Source organism: Canis lupus, chromosome 8 (assembly GCF_048164855.1).
Source record: "Canis lupus baileyi chromosome 8, mCanLup2.hap1, whole genome shotgun sequence".
Classification (NCBI taxonomy): Eukaryota; Metazoa; Chordata; class Mammalia; order Carnivora; family Canidae; genus Canis; species Canis lupus.
Window position 1 is genome coordinate 71,215,905 of NC_132845.1, and position 26,284 is coordinate 71,242,188.

General features: G+C 52.2%; 2 protein-coding genes and 3 long non-coding RNA genes across 6 annotated transcripts; 3 read left to right on the plus strand and 2 right to left on the minus strand.

The window, feature by feature from the left end:
* Positions 1–5,011: 5,011 nt before the first annotated feature.
* On the plus strand, positions 5,012–6,287 carry LOC140639075 (uncharacterized). Its single transcript, XR_012035932.1, has 4 exons — positions 5,012–5,197; positions 5,534–5,628; positions 5,876–5,996; positions 6,080–6,287. It is a non-coding gene; the product is annotated as an uncharacterized lncRNA (long non-coding RNA).
* Positions 6,246–8,852, minus strand: ABHD11 (abhydrolase domain containing 11). 2 transcript variants are annotated; one of them, XR_012035931.1, is made up of 6 exons: positions 8,553–8,747; positions 8,250–8,385; positions 7,412–7,585; positions 7,069–7,235; positions 6,765–6,946; positions 6,246–6,532 (listed from the first exon to the last, which is right to left on the minus strand). XR_012035931.1 is itself a non-coding variant. In XM_072837470.1 (6 exons), the coding sequence occupies exons 1-6, from the start codon at positions 8,669–8,671 to the stop codon at positions 6,400–6,402; spliced, it is 915 nt and encodes a 304-aa protein (XP_072693571.1). In that variant the 5' UTR covers positions 8,672–8,852; the 3' UTR covers positions 6,246–6,399. The 2 variants fall into 2 exon arrangements, 1 of the variants encoding a protein (XP_072693571.1); XM_072837470.1 differs by having other exon boundaries at positions 7,069–7,239; positions 8,553–8,852.
* Positions 6,974–10,443, plus strand: LOC140639077 (uncharacterized). The gene is made up of 2 exons (XR_012035934.1): positions 6,974–9,537; positions 9,945–10,443. It is a non-coding gene; the product is annotated as an uncharacterized lncRNA (long non-coding RNA).
* Positions 10,444–11,581: 1,138 nt separating this feature from the next.
* Positions 11,582–23,374, plus strand: LOC140639076 (uncharacterized). The gene is made up of 2 exons (XR_012035933.1): positions 11,582–11,789; positions 22,744–23,374. It is a non-coding gene; the product is annotated as an uncharacterized lncRNA (long non-coding RNA).
* Positions 23,375–24,168: 794 nt separating this feature from the next.
* CLDN3 (claudin 3) lies at positions 24,169–25,564 on the minus strand. Its single transcript, XM_072837471.1, has one exon. It carries the CDS (start codon positions 25,225–25,227, stop codon positions 24,571–24,573), a length of 657 nt encoding a protein of 218 aa, XP_072693572.1. The 5' UTR covers positions 25,228–25,564; the 3' UTR covers positions 24,169–24,570.
* Between the last annotated feature and the right edge of the window lie 720 nt (positions 25,565–26,284).

The following is a 26,284-nucleotide window of genomic DNA, read 5'->3' on the forward strand; positions in this document are numbered from 1 at the left end:
TCTGAGGACTTTGCACTTGCCATAGTTCTCCAGGCCTGGGACACTCTCCTCCCTGTTTCCTTCTTCCTCCCGCAGTCACCTGGCCCTTAATTTTCATGCCTTCCCTACTAGACATCACCTCCTGTAAGAATTCATCCCTGACTGCCCAAGAATGAGGGCTGGACTCCTGTGTGGTCCCACAAAGACCAGTATTTATCCTGATTGTAGCACTGATTGTGCTGTATGGCTATGGTCTGTGTCAGGTGTCTGTCCCCTAATTATGTGGGGACATCTTAAAGGAAGGAACCAGGTCTCATTCTTGTGAATTTCCCAAAGCTGGCCCAGAAAGTGCAATATGAGTGAGCAGTGTTCCTATAAAGGAGCACTGAGGGAAAAGCTGGGCACTTGAAAGATCCCAAAGCCCCTAGGGACAGTTTGGGGTTTCCATCCCACAGGCTGGGAGGGCCCCTTGCCTACCGGATCCTTGAGGTTGGGAACTGCTGCCACCTGCTGGGCTTGGCCGGTGCTGCTTTGCTGACCCCATTGTTGCTGAGCACCTGAGTGTCCAGGTTGGGATGATGAGTCACCACCTGCCCTCTAGAAGCCCTTAGGCTGGTGGGAGAGACACTTTGACAGTGACAAGACTATTATGGGGAATTACATGGGGCTGTAGGGGTCTGGAGGAAGATGAAGAGGCAGCTCGTGTAGAATTTTAAGAACAGAAGTGTCCCTGGGCAGAGCCCATGGAGGGAAGCAGAACAGGAAGGGGCAGCTGACATAAAGAGGGAGAGTGAGTGAGTGTGTATGTGTGGTGGTGATGTTCTCCAGTTTTTCTTTTCTGTTGTTTTCTGTCAGGCTTTCTCTCCTTTCTTGGGATGTCTGGCCCTCGTCCTTTACTATGCAAAGCACTGGTCATTATATGAGGTACCTTACTTAACCCTTACTATGACCTTATTGGGGAGGTCCCCCATTAGTTCCTTTTCACAGATGAGGATGGTAAGACTCAGGGAAGTAAGTACAAACAAGGTCACACAGTTTGTAAGTGACCTGCCCCTGCCCCGCAAATCCCAGCTGTTTTGATCACAGAGCCCCCTGCCCAGCCGGCAGCTCTCTTTCCCACTTCCAGCCTCCACCACCCCAGCGCACCATCAACTTTGTCCATCTTTCAGCTCAGCCCTGAGGCCTGAGCTCAGCCATCCTGAGGAAGCAGGGGAGGAGGGAGACTGGATGATGGGCAGCTGGGGAATGAGCCCTACTCCTCAGTGTGTGGTGTTTGAGATAGGGCTTTGTGATGGAATTGGCTGTAAGCCTGAATCTAAAGTTGTCCCCTCCTTTTCCCAATGAAAAAATTTAAAAGAATTTTGGCCCAATATTCTAGTTTAAACATTTGGGGATGCAGGTGAAATTGGTGACTTCCTGGTTATACTTAGTTGAAATATTTAACAGGTATTTTCAGCCACTTGTTTTTAAGAACAAGTTTATTTCAAAACAATTCTTTTCTTTTTTTTTTTAAGATTTTATTTATTTATTCATGAGAGACACACAGAGAGGCAGAGACACAGGCAGAGGGAGAAGCAGGCTCCAAGCAGGGAGCCCGACATGGGACTCGATCCCAGGTCTCCAGGATCATGTCCCAGGCCAAAGTCGTCACTAAACCGCTGAGCCACCTGGGCTCCCCACAATTATTTTCTTCTCTTGTGGTTTGTGAACATTTATTCAAACCTTTCACTTGCATCTCTGCCTTTCTTTGTCATGTCTCGTGACACTCTGGGCATCTCCTTTGAGTTCTCTTAGCATGGTTTTCTCAAACATATCACTTTTGCTTGTGCTTGGAATTACAGAACTTTTTGAATGCATGAATGATGCTGTCACTGAAAACATTCCAAGTCGTGAGAGAGAGGTGATTTTTCATCTAAGTGGTAGGTTACTATTTGTGATCTTTGTAAGGTAGCACAGAATATAAAATAGCAGTCTCCTGGTCCTCATCATCTTTCCTGGCTTTCTTTTCTCCACGGCACTTCTTACCACCTGGTTTGTGGTCTATCTACCTTCATTAGAGTGTGAGCTTGGTGAGGTCAGAGAATTTTGTCTTCCTGTTTCATGTCCACCCTCTGGAAACATGCCTAGAACATAATAGGTGTTCAGTAAACAACTGTGGTGCGAACAAATCATTTAATGGCTGTAAAGCGGAGATATTTTTGACAGCCCAGTGTCAGCCAGGGCCACACATGAGGATGACATTGGAGTTGAGGGTGCGGGGAGGCAGCCCCATAGGAGCCAAGCCCACATGAGCATCCAGGTCAGGAGGAGGCCCATTGTTTCAGGGAATTAGCTGCAACGGGAAGACCGAACTGATTATGAAATGCACTGAAGGGCAGCCCGGGTGGCTCAGCAGTTTAGCACCGCCTTCAGTCCAGGATGGAGTCCCACATCGGGCTCCCTGTGCAGAGCCTGCTTCTCCCTCTGCCTGTGTCTCTGCCTCTCTCTCTCTCTCTCTGTGTGTGTGTGTCTCCCATAAGTAAATAAATAAAATCTTAAAAAAAAAAAAAAAAGAAATGCACGAAGACAATTGAGAAAGAGGATGAAATATGGAATGGGGAAAAAGCTAGGATGAACCTGTGCTGGTGGACTGGGATTCAGGTCTTGGTGAACTTTTCCTTACTATGTGTAGATTCTATTAGTGAGGGTTCTCCAGGGAACCAGATCCATTAGGATGAACACTGGGAAAGAGGTTTTTTGTTTTTGTTTTTAAGATTTATTTTGAGAATGAGTGGGGAGGGGGGCAGAAGCAGACTCCCTGCTCAGCGCAGAGCCTCACACAGGGCTGGATCCCACCATCCATGAGATCACAACTTGAACCAAAAGCAAGAATCAGTTGCTTAATTGGCTTAGTCACCCAGGTGCCCCCTAAGAGAGAGGTTTATTATGAGGAATTGATTTGGGTCAATTCAACGTGAAGCTGGAGGTTCAGAAAGGGATGTGGTCCCAGTCCCAGTCTGTAGGCCTGAGACCAAGGAGCACAATTCAAACATTCTTCTTCTTTTGTTTTATTTAAGCCCTCCATGGACTGGACGATGTTCATCCACATTGGGGAGTGCTATCTGCTTTACCCTCTCCACCAAGTCAAATGTTAACCCCTTCCAGAAACATCCTCAGAGACACTGAGAAATAATGTTTAATCAGACAGCTGAGCATTCCATGGCCCAATAGACACAAAAATTTATCACACGGATAAAGAAATAAACAGAATATAAATGTGTATGTTTATGTGTGTATATATAGATGTGTGTCTACGAAGTGGGCCTAGTAGAGGTTAGTCTAGTTGTAATGAACACATCTCACAGGTCTTGATTCTCATTTTATTTCATTTTTTGAGAAAGAGAATAAGCGAGAACCAGGGAAGTGGGGAGGAGCAGAGGGAGAGAAAGAATCTTAAACAGGCTCCACATTCAGCCCAAACCTGATGTGGGGCTCTATCTCATGACCCTGAAATCATGACCCGAGCAGAAATCAAGAGTCAAATGCTTAACCGACTGAGGTATCCAGGGACCCCCATTTGTGAATCACTGCAGTAATAATTAATCCAGGCAAGAAACATTGGTGGCTGCTGAACTCTATAGGCAGAAGTGGTGTAAAAGAAAGGATGTGTCATAGTCTCAAAATACCTCCCTTCCCCAGTGCTTATTAATCGTGGTCAAGATATCAGCACTGATCCCATCAGCCATGGTTCCAAATGATATTGGATATGAGAACACATCATCTTTTCTGTGATATTTCTGCCCAAAATGGATAACAGTGGTCTAATCATAAGGAAGGCGTGGACAAGCCCAAATTGAAGGACGGTCTACAAAATAACTTCCCTGTAATCTTCAAAATGTCAAGGCCATGAAATTCAAAGAAAGGCTGCAAATTGTTCTAGACCGAGGGTGACCAGAGAGATGTGACAACTGGGCACAATGTTTGATACCATATTAGATTTTTTTTTTTTTTTGCCCTAAAAGGATATTTTTTTTGGATACCGAAGAGCAGTTTTGAAATTGTTTCGAAACAAAAAGTTAAAAGAAATGCTTCTCCTGGCCGACTCCTGCCAGCCTGCAGGGTTCATTTTGGATAAGATCCTAGAGAACATCCTGTGACTGACTCAGTATGATCTCCTGTGACCTCCTTTGGGCTCCCACTGTTCCTGGGCCCCCTGATATGCTGCTCTGATTATCTATGCTCTATCCCTGCTGGCCTTGGGGGTCCCTGAGACCAGGTCCCCGAGTCCTGTCTGGATCATGGCACAGATCAGCCTCTCAAAACACACTGAATCAATCTCCTCCACAAAAGGGTATCTTTGAGGGTACAGTCCAACCCTACCTCTTTACCTGGGGCTCAAGCAAAGAAATTGTTAGTCTGGCCGTTGGAGGCACACGTCTCAGTGGCACCCATGACAACCAGGAATCATTGCCTGCCAGGAGTTTCCGTTAGAAATATTTACTGTAAAAAAAGAAAAAAGGAAAAAAAAAAAGAAATATTTACTGTTTAGGGTGGAATTGAGGATCTAATCCCCTCGATTTGACCTTGCAGAAGAGGCTTCTCAAGGGGGAAAATTCTCTTTCACATCTTTGATGTCACGGTATGCTTGTCGAGTGCACTAGGGGAGGCAGCGGCTACCTACACACCTCCCCCACTCCCAGCACAGCAGACCCACCAGGCTCAAGGATGGGAATATTGAGGATACTGGAGGAATAATGAGCAATATTGATAGGAATGATGGACATTCAAGAGTCTGTCAGGAATGGCTAAACGTTTTTCCTTCTGTTTTCTGCTGAGCTAAGATATGTGTGGATGATGCTATTCAAGCTACCAAGATGCCAACCTTTCAGGATGGGGGGCTGGGGTACCTTTGCCCCTCAGCATTGAAGCAGTCCTGGCTGGGTCCCTTTCTCATCTCCTGACGTGCACAGAGCGCCCCCTTGGGGTGAAGGATACGTATGACGGTGCAGGAAGGGGCTGAGGAAGCCAGTCTGGAGCTTCCTCAGGGAAGCCTCAGCTTCCAGAGGGTTCCAGGATCCAGGAGGGGAGGCAAGGGCCTGGCCAGCCAGTTGAGGGCGGAGCCTACAAGGGAGTGCCTAGCCCGGAAGGGAGGGCAAAGGGCTATGTTGTCCGCCTGCCCCACCCCACTGACAAGAGTCCCAGTCACCAGGCCACCCTCTCTGTCTGGGGCCCTAGAGGGGTAAGTGTCCCGAAACCCACCTTGTCTCTTTCCTGCGGCTTGGGTAAGAATTCTTTCCTCCCTGAGGGTCCAAACACCCTGTCCTCTCTGTTTACCCTTGTGCCAGGCAGAGGCCACACCTGCCACCCCCTCAGCATGGCACAGTCTTCAGTCTTCCTGCTCTACCTTCGGAGGCCCATGAGATGGGTACTGGGAGAGCAGGAATGGAACTTTCCAGACCTTCCCCTCCTGACATTAATATCAGAACCAAGGAAAGGACAGAAGGGCCCAGAGGCGGGACACCTCATCCAGACAAGCTCTAGATCCCTGCTCCCTTCTCTTGTCGCCCTACAACAGAACCCAGAATTCCAAGTTGCTGGAGCACTGGGGGACATCCAGACAGAGCCCTCACTGGACCAGGTCCTCCAGGAGCGGGATGAAGCCATTGCCAAGTGAGACAGATGCCTGGGGGGGGTGGGGGGTGGAGGGGAGGGGTGTTGGGAGGGCAGTGGGTGGCTCACCCTCAGGGCTCTGTCCTACTACAGGAAAGGAGGTGAGAAGTCAGGTATTCCTGCAAGGAAAGCACTCACCCTGTCCCAAGGCAGGGGCTGTGGCTACACTTGCCTCCCCCCCCAACCCTGGGGCCCAGAGCAGATGTGCAGGGTTCCAGTCTCAGGTTGCTCTTCCCACCACCTGCAGGAAGCAGGCAATGGAGGCTGAGCTGGACTCATGCAGAGCCAAGTTGCAAGCTGTGGAGGCCCAGCTGCTGGAGGTCCTGGAGGAGAAACTGAGGCTGAGGCAGGAGGTGGAAGCCTGGGAGGTAGTGTGGGAATGCCAGCCGGGCCTGGGAGGCATGGGAAGAGAAGCACAGGGTTGGCCCTGAACCTGTTCTCCTGCCCCCAGGAGGACATGCATCAAATGGTGAGGCAGCGGGTCGAGAGTCAGCTGCAGAGAGAGTCCCAGTGCACTCTGGGTGCCCCCGTGAACCCCCAAACTGCCAGGGCCCTGCAGGTCCGATTCCCCCTGGGTCGGTGGGGACGCTGGCGGTAACAGAGCTCAGCCCAGGAGCTTGGGAGCAATGTCTTTATTCATTAAAAGCTTGAGATCTAAACACCTCTGTATCCTCACGCTCTCTCAGTGCCTGCCTGAGTCCTTTTGTGCAGAAACACGGAGCAGGCTGCAGGGCCCGGAAACCTGGAGTTTCCTCTTCTTGCCAGCAATTCCTATGCCAGGAAGCCTCGGATGGCAGCCACAAAGTCCTGTGGGCAGTCAGCATGGATCCAGTGGCCAGCATTGGGCACAGTCTGCATCTGGGCTTGAGGGAAGAGCCGCCTAATCTCGGAATGGTGGCTGGGGCTGTCCATCGAAGAGAAGGCCACCCAGAAGGGGTCAAAGTGGGAAGATGGGGAAAGAGAGAAGTAGAAGAGAGCAGGGAAAAGAGAGCTACATAAGCCCACATGCCCAGTGGTGTTTTGAACTCTCAGGCACTGCCTGCCTGCATGCAAGCCCTCCCCAAGCAGGAGCCCCAGGCTGGGGCCTGGGTAAGTAAGGCATGCCCCTCCTGCCACCACCAGTAAAACTGGCTTACTGCACATATTGAGAGTTTCCACCCAGGAGGAAGAGGGTTGGTCCAAGGTAAGATTCTTGTCGTGGTGGGAAAGCCAAGATCTTGTCCACATGTTGAGCCAGTGCCTCCAAGTTCACCCTCCACACGAAGCGCCCATCCACCTCCACCAGGTTGGTGAGCAGGAACTGACGCTCAGCCATGTCCTGTTGGGGGGAGGGGGTGTCCAGCCATTGGGGGAGGGGAGTCTCTATATGAGGTCTGGGGCCATCACTCTTCCCCTGACAGGTCCCAGCCCACGGCAGAACCCAGGGCCTGGGTGTGTTACTTGGATAACAGTGCTGAGCTGCTCATCGGCCAGTTTTCGGGCAGAGGAGCGGGACACCTCATCTGGGATGTCTACGGCCCTCATGGCTGCCATGTAGGATGGGAAGTCCGAGCTGGATGTGGTCTCCACTGGGCTGATGTCCACGGCAATCAGGCGTTCCACCAACTCTGGCTGGGTGGGAGAACCAGACTTAGGACTGGCCTTAGGGCAGGCACACTGGGTCTCATGCATAGTTCCCAGATCTTGAATTTGGCCATCAGAGGCTCAACCGAGTCCCAGGTTGCCTGTTGGGCACTCAGGGTATACGCTGGGTGGGAGGAAAACCCGTATAGGGACAGCTTACCCTCTGGAGTGCCAGCAGCATGGCTGTCTTGCCTCCCATGCTGTGGCCAATGAGGACGCAGGGCACTAGGCCCAGCTGGGGCAGGAGGTCCTGCAGGTCCTGGCTCATGGCCTCGTAGCTCATTTCTGGGCTGTGGGGGCTGTCACCATGGTTCCGAGCATCCACTGTAAGCACCTGCAGAGTGCAGTGAGGGTGGGCAGAGCTGGCACCCACATTCAGGGCACAGACAGCCTAAGGCATGACATTTGCGCAGGCTGAGGGGAGTAGAGAGCCTGGAGAAAGATCCTGAAGCGGAAGAAGAGACCCAATGGTGAGGGGGCCCAGTTCTCAGACCTAGGAGACCAAATAAAGAACATGGAGTCACTCAGCTAGAGAAGGCCCAAGGAGTGTGGCCCTGTCTCTAAAGGTTTGGCCTGGTTGAGTGAACACCCAGAGTAAGCAGGTGCCAAGAATTTCCAACAGTTGGAGCACAGAAGGATGGACTACTGTAAAAGGTGGTAAGCCCCCTGTCATCCCGGGTGAACGAACAGGGGCTGGCCCCCTTAACCGAAAAGCTATTGGCGTTTAGGCATTGGACGGCTGAGCCTTATGATGAGGACATCTAAGCTCAGCGTGGAGCACACACGTGGAGGTCTATAACACGAATGAAGGACAGGATAGATGCAAGCCTGAGAGAATGAATGAAGTCCACCCAGAGTCAGTCAGTACCGGTGCGCCGGTACTCCTGGGCAGGTGGCCTGCAGGAAGGGCAGAGAAGCGGGCCCCGCCTCGGCCTCCCCCTCTTCCCGCCCAGCCAGGCCCCACCTCCTGCGGGACCCCGCCTCTCCCGGAAGCTCACTCTCCGGCCGGTCTGCTGGGCCAGGGCCTTGGCGATGGAGTTGAAGTTGGTTTTGGAGCCGAAGAGCCCGTGCAGAAACACGAGGGCCGGGCGAGCCGCCTCTCCGTCCAGAAGCTTGTAGGAAAGCAGCACCGACCTGGCGAGAGGAGCAAGGATGGAGGAGGGGGTCCGAGCGGGCTGGGGACCGGGCTTAGGGGCGCGACCTGGGCGGGGGCGGGCGCAAGCGGAGGAGGCGGGGCCATCCCGGCCGGACTGAACGGGGAGGAGCGATGGACGGTCTCCCACATGGCGCCCTTGACTGACCTCGGCTCGGCGCCGCTTCGGCCGCTGCTGCTGTGTGCGACGGGCACCCCGGAGAAGCTGAGGTTGCATGGGCCGAGCGCCCTGACGGGGAGCCTCCAAGCGCGGGCCCAGCGGAGCATGTCGGGCGCTAGCTACCTGCGCTAGCTACCGGCGCGCGCCTAGTCCAGCCCCCTCGCCCCGCCTCCCGCCTTCTCTCGGAGCCCCGCCCGGTTCCGGCTGCAGCTCCTCCCTCTGCCCCGCCCACTACCGCGAATTCCCCGCTCCCGCTTTCGTTTCCTTACGTAATCCCAGAGTACAGTCTGTTCTCCGAGCTCCGCCCCTTGCGTCATTGCGTAATCCGGCAGGCGGGAAAGCCGCCTCTGGCCACGCCCTGGGCGGGGCCACCGAAAGTCCTGGCCACGCCCCTCGCGAAGCTGTGCCCGGCCCCTTCCGGCGCCGGATCCTCTCGGCGAGTCCGGGTCCCGGGGCGTGGGAGACCGGCCCTCGCCGCTCGTAACGCCCTGGGTTTGGGGCGCGAGCTCTGGGCGGCCGCGGGGCACGTCCTTGGCAAGCCGAGGAGGTCCTGCCTTGGCCAGCGCCTCTGCTCTCATGCACCGCCTTGGGTGGGTGCCACACTTTCAGTGCCGAGGGCCGAGGGCCGGCGCGGAGAGGCGCCAGCAGTGGCTCCCGTCGTCGGGGCGCCAGCCTGGAGGCGCCGTGCTCCACAGCCGGGGGCCCAGGCAGGCCAGGGGTGCACCTCTTACCCGTCTTGAAGTCTTCGACTCTAGAAAGAGAAGGAGGGACTCTAGAGAGCTCATCTCCAACCTCCATCCCTGCCCGCCCTTTCCAGATGGGGAAACTGAGGCCAGTGGCTTGTACAGGAGGCAGAACCAGCATCGCTGTCTGATCGCCCCCCCGCCCCCCGTCTGCCATTCTTGATGAGATTGGCGGGAGACCAGGTGTTTGTACTGGAAGGTATTTGCTGCTTTGAGCTGAAATGAGTCAGGTGTGCTCACCCTTTTTACCAGCACCCCTCTTTACCAGTAGGATCCTCCCACCCTCGGAACTCAGCACCTCCTGCAGAGAAATAACGACCGTTTGGAAGCCTGACCGGCTGCCATCTTCTGTCCCCAGTCTGCATTGGTGGCAGTGGTGGCATTGTCTTGTCTCAGGTGTCTTCTGGCTTCCACTGCAGTCCACCCGTCAGCGGCTACGAAGAATAGTTGCTCCTTTACGGCATTCTGTTCAGAAATTTTAAGAGATTCCCCCTCCTTAAACTTGAGAGTTGCATCCTGGACCCACCCTGGTCTGATTCTGCCTGCTTTCCACCCATGCTTCTTATTTCCTTATTCCCCAACCAGAGAACTACATTTGCCTGTATTTGCACACCTCGTTTTTGGTCTTTACCCCCAGGACTCCTGCTGGGATGCTGTGGCTGCCTTCCAGATAGCCAGTGGCCCAACTCCTATACAACTGTAAAGGTCCAGGATAACTGCCACCACCTCAAAAGCCTTCCTAGATTTCCCCAGTTGAAACCAATCTCTCCTACCCTATGTTCTCAAAACATTTGTGAGAATCTACTGTCCAGTATCATAGAAATCGCCTTCTCCAGGTCCACCGTACTCTGGGAGCTCCTGGAGGACGGGAGCCATGTTTTGTTTATCTGGTGCAAAGTGCAATAGTAATCATTTTACTGAATGATCATGAGGAGATTCAGGGCACTCTCTGAGGCATAGGTGAAGGTTCATCTGATGCCTGGGTCAGTGCCCCTTCCAGGAGATGAGATCCAGACCAGCCATGCCTCTCCCTCTTTAGTTAGGGCAGGCTTGATGAAGTCAATCAGTAGGATGCGTCTGAGCTCCAAGGTGTGTAATAAATACCTTGCCCAATAAAGCGCCCCCATCTTGCGTCAGCCTGGGGACTGGCAGTTGTTTTGTTTTAAGGCAAGGAGGCCTTTGAGGTCGCTGGGGAAGCTAAGCACACCAGGTGGTGTAATGATTTGTTGCCAGCATAGTCATTAGGGGAGTAATGAGGACATCTGAGCCCTGGATGGGGGCTGGTCCAATGCATGGGAGGGGGCCTCAGAGGAAACATTAAGCAGGGTGTTTTTCTAGAATTGGCTGATGAAGGGGCATGGGGTTGACATAACATTGGTGATTCAGAAAGGTAGCATTTCAAATCTGGATTCAAACCATCCCCCACCACCACCCGGGCCTACTGTCTAGCTGGGGAAACTGAGCCTGGCCCACTGACCCTGGATCATTGCTCAGAGCCCTGGGTCTGTGGCAGAAGCAGTCTGGAGACATTCCTGAGACCTGGGCCCAAGCCCCGTCACGTGGCTGGCTAAGGCCTGGCAGCAAGCAGAAAAACCAGTTGGCTTGAGGTTTCCCCTTGCATACTCCGAAGCAATTGGTGTGGCCCCAGAGGGGTGATTGCCACCTGGGAAGGACTCTGGTGATGGCTGTTGGGTAGGGGTCAACTTGCGGGCTGCCCACCCTTTCCCAGCTTGTTAGGAACTGGCCAACTCCTAACTGGTTGGTTGGTGGGGGTCTCCCTCTTGGAGGGGGGTGTGGTAGGGGAGGCCTTCTGGAGCCCCTGATATCCGGAGATCATGCGGGGGGGAGAAAAGGGGTGCAGGGAGTCTGTTCCCAGCATCCCTGTTCCCAGCAGTCCCCAAGTCCCTGTGAAGTGGGAGGGTGTTATCCTCATTTTACTGCTGAGAAAATGGAGACGCGAGAGGGGAATAACCCAGCTCCAATCACTCAACACGTGCGCGGCCCAACCCGAATTCCTTCCCGGGAATGTGACTCCTAGCGCAGTGCTCCCGGTAGCCACCGCCCATCTGGCTGGGAACCCGGGACCCGAAGGGGTGTGGCCCGCGGCGACGGGGACACTGTGCCCCGGGGGCGGCGGCGCGTTAGGGGTTAAGGCAGGGAGGCGGCGAGCGTCCCGTCACCGCACCTGGCCCAGTATCGGTCACGTGGCCAGGGTTTCACCTGCCCCGCTGAGCAGGGACAATCGGGTCGCTTGTTTCCAGGTTGGTCGCCATGGTGACAGGAGTGTGCCAGGGGAGGTCAGCAGGGCAAATTCCTGCCTGCTGGCCGGGCGGGGCCGAGATGTCAGTCGTGCGGGGGCGGGGCTCCCAGGAGACCCCTGCTCGTGTCCCGAGGGGGGGCCCTGGGTGGTTCCCTGCCCAGCCTCGACCTGCGCTGGCCGCTCGGTCTTCTCAGATTTCGATCCTGCGTCTTTGAAGCTGCGGTGAATTCCACGTACATTATCTTTGTCTAATCCCTACTGCAGCCTTTCCCACAGGGGCATGGTAATCCCCGTGTCTCCCCCAGACTCACCGAGCACTTCCAGTAGCGGACTGTGTGGAGGTTTTTTTTTTTTTTTTTTTTTTTCTGCAAAGCATGTGGGGAGGCTCCCGGGGTCATGGATAGAAAGCAGGGAGTGCACAGGGTCATCCTGTAGCTCCGGTGTCCAGAGCACCTGTGGGGCCCCTCTCTGCCACCTCCAGCTTCCTCATAACCCCTCCCCTCTAAGCTTCCCTGGCCACACACCTTCATGTCCTGCTTCCCTCCACTCACTCCTCTGCTCCAGAAAGGCCCACAGGTCCTGCTAGCTGCAACCCTGTCAACTTTTTTCCTACCTCCAGAACCATATGTACACTGTACCCCTGGTTAAAGCCTCCTCACAAGCACAGATTCGTAGAATAGTGGGGTGAGGGGTCGAGCTGCGGAGGGAGTCTATGTATTTTGAAACCCAGCAACCTCCATTCTCCTGAAAAAAACACCAGCCTGCAGGGCATATTCCAGTTCCCTACCCTGACTGCATTTTGCAGCCTTTATTTATTGAGTACCTACTATATGCTAGGCAATAGGGATGCAAGGATGAGCCCAGATCTGCTCACAGACCTGACAGTCTGGTGGGGAGAATACTAATGGACGTGTAATCGCACACCCAGTAAATATGCAAAGGAAGGTGGACATAAAAAGGAGGAATCCAGCTGGCCCTGGGATCGGATAGGGCAGCTGCACAGAAGTGATGCTTGAATGGAGGCTGAGAGGATGAGGAGGAGCGGGGCGGCAAAGGGCTTACAGCAGAGGAGGAAAGGTGTTTCAGAAGTGGGAACACCACGCGCAATGGCAGAGGCATCCCCTCTCCCAAGGCAGAATCCTAGGAGTTGTTCTAGATGTGCCTTCCTTACCTCCCTCTCCCCTACCCAATCCCTCACCTAGTTCTTATGGATTTTTATCTTCCAAATAACTCTGATATCCATCCTCTCCCAACCAAATTCACAACCCCATCCCTCTTCGGGGTAGCCGACTCTTCAGTGGACTTGTCCATTTTGGCCTTTCTAGTCACCTCTCCACATGGTGGTCACCCTGATCTTTCCCAAGCATATAATGTATTTCTATGTTAATCTAGTTGATTCCTTCCTACATTTTCCTACTTTTCTGTGCTCATTGCCTCTGGGGATGCATAATGGCTGACCCAAGAGTAGAAAAGCTGGTTTGTGTGTTTCAAAAGCTGAAGCCCTTAGGGGAAGGGAATTCCTCTGCCGAGACAGGAGCTTGGCCCAGAATGGGAGAGGGGGAAGTCTGCCATCTGCTTCTGGGCAGGCTCCCCAGAGAAGAAACAGCTCATGGATCTAAAGTCAGGCAGGATGGGAGGCAGGCAGATTGCAGCATTTCCCCTGGTTCCAAGCTCAAAGCAGACACAGTATGAGGCATAGGACTGAAGGCGCTATTGAACCAAGATGACAGTGTCTTAGCAGTGATCGCTGTTGCCTGAGGGCTGGATACTGTCCAACCTGCCCCTCTTTCAGCCACTACCACCCCCCCCATCCCCAGCAAATTTGGCTGTGCTGAATATCCTAGAATTGTGGCCTGAACTCAGGAGGACTGAAGTTCAACTTGTCTTCAACTGCCCGGGCAGAACAGAGCATCACAGAAATCATGGCATTGTGTGTCTAAGTTCATAGACTGACTTTCATAATTGTGATAATGCCCTGCACATCTGTCCACAACCAACTCTTTTTAAATCAATAGTCCAATAATTCATTTAACAAATATTTACCGAGCACGTGCTAATGCCAAGTATGATTTTTTTAAAGGATTTTACTTATTTATTTAGAGAGAGAGAGAATGTGAGCAGGTGTGAGCACAGAGCCCAACGTGGGGCTCGATCCCACGACCCCAAGATCATGACCTGAGCCAAAATCAAGAGTCAGATGCTTAACCTACTGAGCCACCCAGGCTCCCTGAATTTTGTTTTTAATGCCAAGTATGAATTTTATTTTATTTTATTTTATTTTATTTTATTTTATTTTATTTTTTTATTTTATTTTATTTTATTTTATTTTATTTTATTTTATTTTATTTTATTTTATTTATTTTTTTTTGCCAAGTATGAACTTTAAAGCTAGGGATAGGGCAATTATGTGGCCCTGTTCCTCAAGCAACACAAAAAACCCAAACCCCAAGTCCTCTGCTTTTCTATTCTCCAGTGGGGGAGACAGTCTGTAAACAAACAAATATGAAAGTTCTGCGAGAAGAATGCTGTGTTTGCTAGTCATTAGGTTGGGAGATATTAAGTAGGGTGGTAGGAAAGGCTTCAGGTAAGGTGACATCTGAAGGATAAAAAGGAGGCAGTCATATAAACACTGGGAGAAAGTGTTCTAGGCAGAGGTAATAGTATATGCAAAGGCCCTGAGGTGCACAGAGGAAGCAAGGGGAGAAAGGCAAGAGGTAGGCTGGTGTTAGTCCAGGCAGGGGGATAAAATGGGACCCCTCTATACCTATCACTCAGCTTCAACAATGATCAACTCAAGATCAGTCTTGTTTTGGTCTTTATTCTAAGCAAAATGAGAGCTAGGGAAGGGTTTAAGGAGGGAGAGACATGCATTTTTATAGGACTGTCTGGAGGTAGAGAAAGGTAGTTATGAGATATGTTTTGGAGTTACAATCAGCAGGATTTGATGAAGAATTGGATGATGGGTAGAAAGGAAGATAGTGAGAGAAAGGAAGGAGTTGAAGGCAAGTCCCAGGTTTCTGGACACACCACATGGGTAATTGTGCAATTTACTGAGCTGGGCAAGGCTGGTGAGGAAATCCACCCCCCTCCCCAAAAGGCACTAGTAGGGAGGGACAATCTAGAGTTGTACCTGATGTGTGTTAAGTTCGAGAGGCCCATGAGATATCATAATAGTCAACGTTTATTGAGTGCTTAACATGTGCCAAACACTGTTCTAAGTGCTTTATGTCTATGGACAGATTTCATCCTCATAAGCGCTGTATTATTTATTGATCCTCTTTAGAGCTAAGAGCATTGAGCCACAGAGAGGCTAATTAACTGCCCAGCATCACAAAGCTTGGATGCTGCGAGGCCAGGATCGGGCCAGGATCCAATCCCAAGTGGTGGGCTCTGGGGGCCACGCTGTTGTTAAACCACCGTGCTCCACCACCTCCACTGAGAAGGCAGCAGGATGCCTGCGTGGGGAGCGTGGAGGACAGGTCGGGCAGCGGGAGGGTGGTAAAACCCTGGGAATGGGTGAGACTGTCAAAGGGTGGAAAGCACATCACAGAAGAGAAGGGGGCCCAGGAAGAAAGAATAGTGGGAGGAGGAAGGCTTGGGGAGGGAGGTGTCACAAAGGGCAGGGGACTGAGGTTTTCTGAGGAGGAGGGAGCAATCACCTATGTCAAAAGTTGCTGAGAGTAAGCTCCAGAGAGAAAAGTGACCGTTGGCCATGGCAACCTGGAGTCCACTGGGGACCTTGCCAGGAGCGGCTTGGAGTGGTGACAGAGTGGGGGCAGGAGCAGACAGGAGAGGCTGATTGGCATGTGGGAGGGGAGGAGGAAGCAAAATCAGGAGTTAGCAGAGAAATGAGGTGGCCTTTGTTTAGAGATGTGAAGTCAAGAAAACTTTTTCTTTTTTTTTTGCAAGAGAAAGAAGGTATTTCTGAGGGATATTTTTGTCAATGCAGATCTACCTTTTTTTTTTTTTTTTTACTTTTTTTTGTGAAAATTTTTAAACATATGTGAAGGGGGATAAAGTGGATCCCCCTGTGCCTATCAGCCATTTTCAACCACGATCAACTCAAGATCAATTTTGTTTCATCTATAGCCCATGTATGTGTTCTCCCACCTGCACATGATTTTTTTAAAAGCTTTTATTTATTTATTCATGAGAGACACAGGGAGAGAAAAGCAGAGACACAGGCTGAGGGGAGAAGCAGGCTACTCGCAGGGAGCCCGATGTGGGACTCGATCTTGGATTCCCGGATCACGCCCTGGGCCAAAGGCAGATGCTCAACTGCTGAGCCACCCAGGCGTCCCGTGCACATGATTTTGAACTAAATCTCACGCTCATACCATTAAATCTGTGAATATTTCAGTATGTTTCTCTGGAAGCTAAGGGCTTTTTTCATTTGTTTTTAAACATAAACCACCATACCATTTACATACTTTAAGAAGTCATAATTCCTTAAGATTATCAATTATCTACTCAGTGTTCCAATGTTGAATTTCTCATACATGCCATCAACTTTAAGAGTTTGAATCAGAAATCGATGAAGGGCCACAATTGTGATTGCCTGATATATCTTTAAGTCACTTTTGATATATAGGTTCCCCTCCATCTCAATTTTTTCCTTGAAAAAAAGTCTTTTTTGTTATTGAAGAGCCCAGTTGCTGTTTTGCTGACCTCTGTGGTACTGTGCTCCTCTTTAGCAAGCCCTGTAAATTGATAGTGGATATAGAAGGTTGATGAGATTCATATTTTATTTATTTGTTTATTTTTCTGCAAGATTACCTCACAAGAGACATTGTACTTGATTTTTTTTTTTTTTTTTTTTTTTTTATGGCAGCCCAGTTGTACTGGTTAGGACATCTTTGGCTGGAAACCCCAAGTTGGGGATCCCTGGGTGGCGCAGCGGTTTGGCGCCTGCCTTTGGCCCAGGGCGCAATCCTGGAGACCTGGAATCGAATCCCACGTCAGGCTCCCCGTGCATGGAGCCTGCTTCTCCCTCTGCCTGTGTCTCTGCCTCTCTCCCTCTCTCACTGTGTGCCTATCATAAATAAATAAAAATTAAAAAAAAAACAAAACCCAAGTCAAATTGACTTACGCAATAGGAAAAGCTACATCTTGCCTTTTTGTGACTGGTTTATTGACTGAGCATAATGTCCTCAAGGTTCATCCATGTTGCAGTAGGTGTCAGAATTTCTTTCCTTTTTAAGACTGAATCACATTCCATCGCATGGATAGGCCACGTTTTGCTATCCATTTACCCCTACATGGACATTTGCATTGCTTCTACTCCTTGGCTATTGTGAATAGTGCTATGAACAAGGGTATGCAAACATGTCTTTGAGGCCCCGCTTTTAATTCTTTTCAGTAAATACCCAGAAGTAGAATTGTTTGATCACATGGTAGTTCTATTTTTAATTTAAAATTTTAATTTATATTATTTCCTTAGCTTTTATTTTTTTGAGGAGCCACAATATTGCTTTCCACAGCAGCTCTACCAATTTACCTTTCCAACAGTGCACAAGGGTCCTAATTTCTCCACATCTTCAACAACAGTTTTTATTCTTCCTTCCTTTCTCTCTTTCTATAGTAGCCTTTTTTTTTTTTTTTTTTTTAAGTAAGCTCTATACCCAGTGTGGAGTCCAACAGCGCTTGATCTCATTCATGACCCTGAGATCAAGATCTGAGCTGAGATCAAGAGTCAGATGCTTAACCTACTGAGCCACCCAGGTGCCCCATATTAGCCATCTTAATGGGAGTGAAATGGTATCTCATTGTGATTTTGATATTCATTTCCCTAATTATTAGTACTGTTGAGCATCTTTTCATATATGCTTGTTGGCCATTCATAGATCTTCTTTGGAAAAATGTCTGTCCACATCTTTTGCCTGTTTTTGAATTGATTCTTTTTGTAGGTGTTGAATTTTAGGAGTTCTCTATATACTTTGGATATTTATCCCTTAGCAGCTGATATGATTTGCAAATATTTTCTTCCATTGTGTGTGTTATTTTCTCATTCTGTTGATAGTATCCTCTGATGCACAAAGTTTTAAATTTTCATCCGGTCTAATTTGCTATTTTTTTTCTTTTGTTCCTGTGCATTTGGTGTTACCGCCAAGATATTGGTGCCAAGTCCAATGTTGTAAAGCTTTTGCAGTGTGTTTTCTTCAAGAGTTTTATAGGCTTAGCTTTTTTTTTTTTTAAGATTTTATTTATTTATTCATGAGAGACACAGAAAGAGAGGCAGAGACATAGGCTGAGGGAGGAGAAGTAGGCTCCATGCAAGGAGCCCAATGAGGGACTCTATCACGGGAATCAGGGATCAGGCCCTGAGCCAAAGGCAGACGCTCAACCGCTGAGCCACCCAGGCATCCCGAGAGTCTTGTTTTTTTGTTTTTTGTTTTTTAAAGATTTTATTTATTTGAGAGAGAGAGAGCGAGCGAGCGAGAGAGCAAGCAGGGTGGGGGGAGAGGCAGAGGGAGAGGGAGAAGGAGACTCCCTACTAAGCAGGGAGCCTGATGTGTGGCTCCATCCCAGGATCTTAGGATCATGACCTGAGCTGAATCCAGGTGCTTAACTGACTAAGTCACCCAGGAGCCCCAAGTAGGCTTAGTTCTTATGTGTAGGCCTTTGATCTATTTTGAGTTAATTTCTGTGTAGTATTATATAAAGGTCTACCTTCATCTTCTGCATGAAGATATCCAGTTTTCTTAGCACCATTTATGGAAAAGAGTGTTCTTTCTCTATTAAGTGTTCTTGGCACCTTTGTGGAAATCATTTGACCACATATGTGACCGTTTATTTATGGGTTCTCTGATTCTGTTTCATTGTTCTGTTTGTCTTTATGCCAGTACCATACTGTTTCGATTACTATAGCCTTGTGATATGGTTTCAAATCTACATGTGTGGGTCCTTCAACTTTGTTCTTTTGGCACCCTGGATATGAACCTTGTCTCTCATTTACTGAGCATCAGTGCCATGCTGGCATTAGGTTAAGCTTGGGGCATTCAAAGGTGAACATGTGCTTAGGGTGCCTTCCCAGCAGAGCTAATGTTTTAGAGGCAGGGGAAAGACAAAATGAAGAAGTAATTCTGGGAGGCAGCATGCAGGTTAGTGTGGTCTTCGTGAACTTCCACCATGGTATGTTGTGGCCACTGCCAAAATGCAGAAGGCGATGGTGTAACTCATCTTTAGATCCTTCAGATTTAGCTGTGGCTTTATGAGCAAGTGAACATGTGTGTAGAGGGCTGTATCATTGGTTTTGATGAGTCTCTGCACCTCATGTTAGCTGATGCAGAAGAGATTCATTCTAAAACAAAGTCAAGAAAACAAGTGGGTTGAATCATGCTAAAGGGAGAGCATATTACTCTGTTCCAAAGTGTCTTTCAGTTGAAATGGTCAATGAAGTGAGAAATTGTTAAGAAGATAATGCAGGGGTTTTTTTGTTTGTTTTTGTTTTTAGATGTACTTTGTTGAGAGTGTAGTTCTGAAACATTTATTCATATTGGTGGTTTGTTTATTTGTTTGTTTGAAGTATGATCCATGCCACACGGGCTTAAACTCATGATCCTGAGATCAAGACCTGAGCTGAGATCAAGAGTTGGATGCTTAACCAACGGAGTCACCCAGGCCCCCCGGTCATATTGTTCTGATTATGCTTATGTTATTACCAGATGACAAGAAATGCTGTGGGATTGTTTAAAAGGGGGAAGTGATTCTGGTCCAGACAAATGCCATGATGGAGTCCTGGAGGGACAGCACTCTGTAGGAACAGGCTGGCTGACAGGGAAGCTTCCCTCAGCAAAGACACAAAATGACCTCTAAGCTTGCCAGGAGGGGTGAGGTAAGGGTGGGGAAATTGCCAAGAACAGAGACGGAGCTTGTAGTGAGGCCCAGGGCCCAGAGAGGGCAGGGTTCATGCAGAATTGAAGGGTGTCTGGAGGAGTTGGTCCTAGGTAGTTGGGCTGGGGAGGAGAGGAGACAATATGGAGGTGACCATGGCTCTACCTCTGGAGGAGCTCTTGAGGCATGCCATGGGGTCTGGATGGGATCCTAAGAGCCATACAGGGGTAGGGAACTGGAAGGATTTTCCGATGTTGTCAGATTCAGGACTTTGTCACACAAGTAGTTACTTGGCTATGCTGAGGTGAGTGGCTTGGAGAGGGACATAGCCAGGTTGGGGTGTGGAGAGGGAGCCTGGAGGCAGGAGAGCCTCTGGAGGCTGTTCCTGAACGATGGTGGCCTGGTTGGACTCATGGCAGCAAGTGGGGAAGAAGACAGGTGGGTACTTCTTGAAAATGACCAGGCTGACAGATGAGGAGCTGGTAATTGGCAGGACATGGCAGGGCCTGCAGCCTACTCCCATCAACTTGTGAGCCTTGGTGGTCTCATTTTGCAGTGCCCACCTTGCAGGGTTCTCTTGGGGATCAAGTAGAGCAGCGACAGTATCACCTCTTTTAACAGATGAGAGTGCGATGTGGCCGGTGACTTGCCCAAGGGCGCTCAGTGAGCACTGAGCAGTACTCTTGCTCTCTTTTACCTGCTCTGGAGAGCATACTGGTCTTGGCACAGATGACCTTTAATGGAGCCCTGGTAGGGAGGGAGAAGGAACGTACTGTCTGTTCTTCCAGGCCTGCCACAGACCTTGAGGGAGCCACAATAAATGCTGTGTTTGTTTGATAAAGCACTTGGCTTTTGGTCTGAGCAGGAGGAAGAGCTAGAACAGGTGTGGCTAGAGCAGGGCAGCCTGAGGCACAACAGTAGGAGGGGGAGTGGGACAGAGCCCCAGGCCCTGGCAGGGGTGTCGGGGCTGTGGATTTTGAAGAAACCCAGAATGTTCTCACAACCCAGCCAGCCATTGCCCTCATGTTCCCAGGCTCCTGCCTGGCTGAAGAAACCAAAACATTCACAGTACCACCTCACATTAGTTGAGGTTCTAGTGCATGCCAGGTCCTGTTGTGTACCTAGCATGGGGCCAGGCACGAAAGCACACAGGTGTGCCTTCTTTCCACAAAGGGGTGCTGGCCTATGCCCGGAGCTCCAGACAGAAGCTCAGGACAGTGCCCCTGACCTTGGAGGATGACCTCCTGGTGGAGAAGTCTGACGAGAAACAAAACCACATAGTGCTGTGATGGGGTGGGAATAGGCTGCACAGGAACTCAGACGATGGCTCAGCTAAACCTCAACATGGCCTCATGCTATTACCACACCCATTTTGTAGATGAAGAAGCCGAGGCTCAGAGGCTCAGAGGATCAGAGGAGTGAACTGCCCTGCTCACCCAGTCAGTTTGGTTCTAATTTTCTTCAGCAGGGGGTGATAAGGATAAACATGGGGATGGAGAAGACAAGTTAGGGGGCCCTGATGGATCATCTGGTTCAACCCCCCTGTTGCAATGGTGGAGAAACTGACACCCGGAAGGGGAAGACAAGTGCTCAGAGTCACATAGGAAAAGGGACGATCTAGAAACCACAGACTCCCAGTTCGGGCTGTTCCTTCACACCAAATGCCTGTCTCTCCTCCCGCCCCCGCTGAAGTCTTCCTGGATCCCTCCTGTGAGACTCTCTTCAGCTGGTGGTCTGTTTGCTTCAAGTGCCACCACCCTCTTTGGATCCTAAACTCCAAAAAGTATAAAAACAGGTTGAGTTAGGACAGACCCAGAAGCCAGGCAAGGGTGTGTGTACATGTGGTTGGGGGAGCATTGGATGGGGTAGGATACCTCACTATACCCAGGAGGCCCCAGGGGAGCCCAGATTCGGGGAGACACCAGAGAGCCAGGGGAGGGGCTGACCCACCCAAGGGTCTGTCTCCCTTTTCCGCTAAAATCCTCTGGCTGGGGTGGTCCTGGAGGGTGGGCTGCAGTGGGCAGGCTGACCGCAGGCCCCAGCTGCAGCTCTGCCCTAGTGTGGCCAGGAGACATTATGCTCAGGCTGCCTTCTGGAAGCTGGTGGTGAATGAATAATCTTGCTCCTACCTGCAGGGCTCTCTGGGACAGAGAAGTCACTCAGTGCCCCTCACTTCTGACTTGGCCCAACCGGACACTCCCCTGGCATTCCCCTGGCCAGAGACTGTGGAGGTTTAGGGCAGATGCAACCCCTTTAGCTCTTCGGTACTCCCCTGCCCAGTTCCATCCCAGATGAGCCCAGAGAAACTTCTCTCACTTCCTATTGCCAAATCTGCTCCCTCTCTGACCCTTTTCCCATTGAGCCCCCCATTGAGCCCCTCCCTCTCACGGGGCCCCCTCCCCTCACTGAGACCCCTTCTGAGTCCTCCCCCTTTCCAGAGCCCACATCCCCTTTCTCCAGGTCTCCCTAGGATCGCTTCATCATTTCCTCCTCTTCAGATTCAAGGTCACTCTCCCCTTTTCTTCCCCCTGCCCCCAGGCTAGAAGAGTGGTTCCCCCAAAGCTAATCAAAGCCCCAACCCCAACCCCTCGTCCTTTCCTGGAATCTTACAGAGAATGACCTAAAGCTGGGATGTTCTTACTATTCATAGTAATTTCCTTTCTCTTCTTTGGGTCATAAAGGGTGAAAACGTGTCAGTATTTCTTAACTAAGGAATTTGGGGGGGAGCTGAGTGGAGGAGCATTCTACTGAAAAGTCTGGCAACCCCTGGGACCTTTTGCTTTAGCTTTGCTGCAGGCAAAGAAGTTTGAGATACAATAACTATTTCGAAATAATCCCAAATCTCTCCAATCCCAAATACCTGTCCCTTCTCGCTCCCTGTCAATTTGCTAACTTGGCCTAGATTCCCCTCCCCCCTTTTAAAAGTTTTTATTTACTTATTCATGAGAGACACACACACACACACAGAAGGCAGAGACACAAGCAGAGGGAGAAGCAGGCTCCATGCAGGGAGCCTGATGTGGGACTCCATCCCTGGACTCCAGGATCATGCCCTGAGCCAAAGGCAGACGCTCAACTGCTGAGCCACCCAGGCGTCCCTAGATTCCCTTTTTAAGCAAAGCTCTTGGACACATGGTGTCAACATGCTCTGATATTACTTTTCATCTCCACTTACTTTTCTGCTTGCCACACACCTCTTGCCCAGGCCACCAGGGATCACCTTGCTGCTTTGAATCCCAGGGCTACTCCTTAGGCCTTGTCCGGCCTGACCACTTCCACAACCTTGGACACCTTTACCAACGCCCATCTCTTGAAACCCTTTTTTTTCCTCTTTTGTTTCTAGACTGACCTCATCTACTCTCCTGGTTTCGGGTGCCACCTGTGTGCTAATAACAGTCATGTTTACGACTCCTGAGTCCCAGCTCTCTCTATACGTTCTGCCACTTCCTGGAAGTCTCTGCCTGGAGGTCCCCCAGGCATGCCAAACTCTGTGCATTCAAAAAAAAAAAAAAACAAAAAAAAAAAAACAAAAAAAAAAACAAAAAACAAAACAAAACAAAAAAACCCAAAACCTAACACGTCATCTTGCCCCAATAACCTGGTCTCCTGTTTTGGTAAATGGCACTGCCATTCAATCAGTGACCTAGGGCAGAAAATTGGAGTTACCCTAATTTTTTCCCTCTCCCTCACCCCATATATCCAAATACTTCTCAAGCCCTGCTCCCTTGCTTCCTCACAGGCCCGGTCAAGCTGCATGCCCGGCCCCACTGCCCCTGCTGTGTTTCTGGCTGCACCATCTCAATAGAGATGGCTGCGGAGCCTCTTAGATGGTATCCCCACCTTCATCTCCCTCCTTGAATCCCACTTCCTCTGGAGTGTGCTGGAGACAATATTTTAGAGCATAAATCTGACCAGGTATCTCCTTCCATGACTCCCAAAACACTGGAATAAAGTCCAAAGTTTGTAATTCTGCACATGAGACTCCATGACTTGGCTTCCTCTGGGCCCCTGGGCCTTATCCCACTCTCTCTCACACCTTGCTGTCTGTCCAGCCTTAAGGGATCACTTTTCCCTGGACTGGGGTACAGGCCCCCTTTCCTTCTGCTTAAACCTCCTGCTTGTCTCCCAGACACAAGTGCTTCCAAGCCTCATTAAACTCAAGCCCTAGAGTGCCGCCAGAGGGTCCCGAATCCTCTCTCTCTCTCTGTCTCTCCTGGTCCAGGGAAGGGAATGAGGGCCCTTTCTCATCTCTAGGGGAGAAGATCCTGCCCAGCTTTACTCTTGATGCTGTGTTTTAGGAACACAATAGGACGTTTTGTTCTCTTCCAAATATGAAATCATCCCACTGAATGCGCTCTTTCACAGGCACAGGGAAGATTCGCTGTTCCGCGGCACCGGGGAGGACTCCGAGGACAAACCCAGGTGGCACAGGCTAGAGACAAGGGCCCCGGACACACTATTCCCACCTCCCCCACGCCTTGGTCCACCGAGCGCGCTGTTAGCCATGCCCGGCTCTCCAGCTGGGGCCTTCAACATCTGAATCCTCAGTGAGAAGGCCAGACGGCCACCTAGGGCGCACCGAGCCCTTTCCAACCCCACTTTCTCGGTTACCCAACCTCTGCCCTCTCTAAGCTTCATTCTGGGCAACGGGAGAGCAGAATCCAGCCAAGGCCAACCCTGGGTGGGGGTGGGGGGGTTGAGTGTGTGGGGTGTTCTGCAGGGAGGTTGGAGGCCCTGTCGGCCCTCAGGACAAGGAGGCGCCCGCAAATGCAAAACGAAAGGCTTTTATTGAAAAATATCAACTGGCCCTTTTCAAGACTGCCTGCCGGTCCCTGCCCAACGCGGGCTTTGGGGCCGCGGCCACCGACGGGGTTGGCGAGCAGCGGCGGCCACCCCAGCCTCGCGCTCCAGAGGAGCAAGGTTTCGTTGTCCGTGCGGGCTGGTCCTCCCACCCCCCGCGCCGTGGTCCCACTCCTGGCCCCGGGCCGGGGGTCGGGGGGGGGGGGGGGGGAGGTTGCTTGCCGCTGGGGAAGGGGCCGCCGGGCTGGCCCCTCCCAGTCCCGTGGGAGAGCTCCGGGCGTCTGGAGTGGGTTGGTCTCCGAGGAGAGGCTGCACGCCGGACAGGGGCGCTGTAGCTCGACGGGTGCTGGGGGCTCCCCGCGGCTGCCCCTCACACGTAGTCCTTGCGGTCGTAGGCTGTGCTGGTGCCGGGGCCGGCGGAGCGCGGCGCGGAGTAGACGATCTTGGTGGGCGCGTACTTCTTGTCGCGCGGCGGGCAGGAGCAGCAGAGCAGCGCGCCCCCCAGCAGCTGCAGAGCCGCGGCCGCCCAGCCCACGTACAGGCCCGCGCCCATCTCCCGCTTCTGCGCGTCCGGCACCAGCGGGTTGTAGAAGTCCCGGATGATGGTGTTGGCCGACCAGGACACCGGCACCAGGGTGAGCAAGGCGGCCAGCAGGAAGAGCACTCCCGCCACGATGGTGATCTTGGCCTTGGCCGTGTCGTCCTGCACGCAGTTGGTGCACTGGGCGCCCACGAGTGCCACGAGGAGCCCGAAGGCGGCCAGCAGGATGGACACGACGATGAGGGCGCGGGCCGCCTGCAGGTCCTGCGGCAGCGCCAGCAGCGAGTCGTACACCTTGCACTGCATCTGGCCGGTGCTCTGCACCACGCAGTTCATCCACAGGCCCTCCCAGGTGATCTGCGCCGTGATGATGCTGCTGCCGATGAAGGCCGTCACGCGCCACATGGGCAGCGCGCAGCACACGATGGTGCTCAGCCAGCCCAGCACGGCCAGCGACGTGCCCGCGATCTCCAGGCCCATGGACATGGCTGCCGCGCCAAAGCCGGCTCTGCCCGGCGGCTCAGGGTGCGGGGCGACGAGGGGCCGTGGCCGCTGGGCCTGGGCGGGAGCTGCCGCGCGCCGGCCGACCGATGCCTCGACGGACGGACGGAAGGACGGAGGCACCGACGGCGCGCGCTAACGGCTCCGTTCTGCCCGCTGGCGCCGGGGCAGCGCCTGCACCTGCCTGTGCTTTGTGGGCGGGCGGCGGCGACTGGGCTGGCCCGGGGCTGGGGCCGGTGTTTCTTAGATCCGAGCCCAGCGCTGCGGCGGGGGCGGGAGGGGCGGAGCCGCGTTTCCCGGCCTGGGGACAGTGACGTGGCCCCTCTTCCCACCTTTACCGAGAGCCCGGAGCCCAGGGAGGAAGGGCTGGGCGGGGAGGGGGGGCCGGGGGGCGGGGCCGGGGCCTGCCACCCCGCCCCTCGCTCCTCGTCGCCGACTGGTCACTAGCTAATTCCCCGGGGCTGGCAGGGGCCGGGTGCAAGTCACAGTCTGCTTGACGCTCCCCGACCCGCCGACCTGTTCGGCGCCCTCGGCACCGGCGGTGCGGGGAAGGGGGTCTCTGCCAGCCGGCTGGGATCCTGGGGGCCTGAAGGGCCCAGTGTGGGCGTGGCCGGGGCTGTTTCCGGAGTGGGCGGCCGCCCCCGGGGCTGCGCACCTGCTCCTCGGTCCCTCCGGCCTGGGCCGCGGCGGCAGCAGCACTAGCTGGCGCCCAGTTCGGACTTGATGCGGGCCCTGGAGGTCTGCGCCCAAAAGCCAGGGGCCCGCCTCTCCCCCACAAGGGCACCGGGAAGATGCCCCAAAGCAGTGCTCAACTCAAATTCACTTCCAGCCCTCCTGCAGCTCCCTCAGGTCTTACTCCTCGGTTGATCCTGGGTAACTTGAGCAGAGCTGCATTCCCCTCCCAGAAGTCCCTCCTCCTCGCTGATTCCCCTCCTGCAGAGCTTTGTCTTCCCTCCCTCTGGGCCAGAGTGAGTGCTGTGATCCACCTTAATGAAGGGGTGGTGAAAGGTTTGATCTAGACAAAAGTGGAAAATCCGAGATA

Coding starts and splice junctions, on each gene's coding strand:
- ABHD11 (XM_072837470.1), bottom strand. CDS start 8,671: ATGCTCCGCTGGGCCCGCGCTTGGAGGCTCCCCGTCAGGGCGCTCGGC. Junction 7,586..8,249: donor CCCAGCAGACCGGCCGGAGA/GTGAGCTTCCGG, acceptor TGCACTCTGCAG/GTGCTTACAGTGGATGCTCG. Junction 7,240..7,411: donor TGCTGCTGGCACTCCAGAGG/GTAAGCTGTCCC, acceptor TCTCCCACCCAG/CCAGAGTTGGTGGAACGCCT.
- CLDN3 (XM_072837471.1), bottom strand. CDS start 25,227: ATGTCCATGGGCCTGGAGATCGCGGGCACGTCGCTGGCCGTGCTGGGC.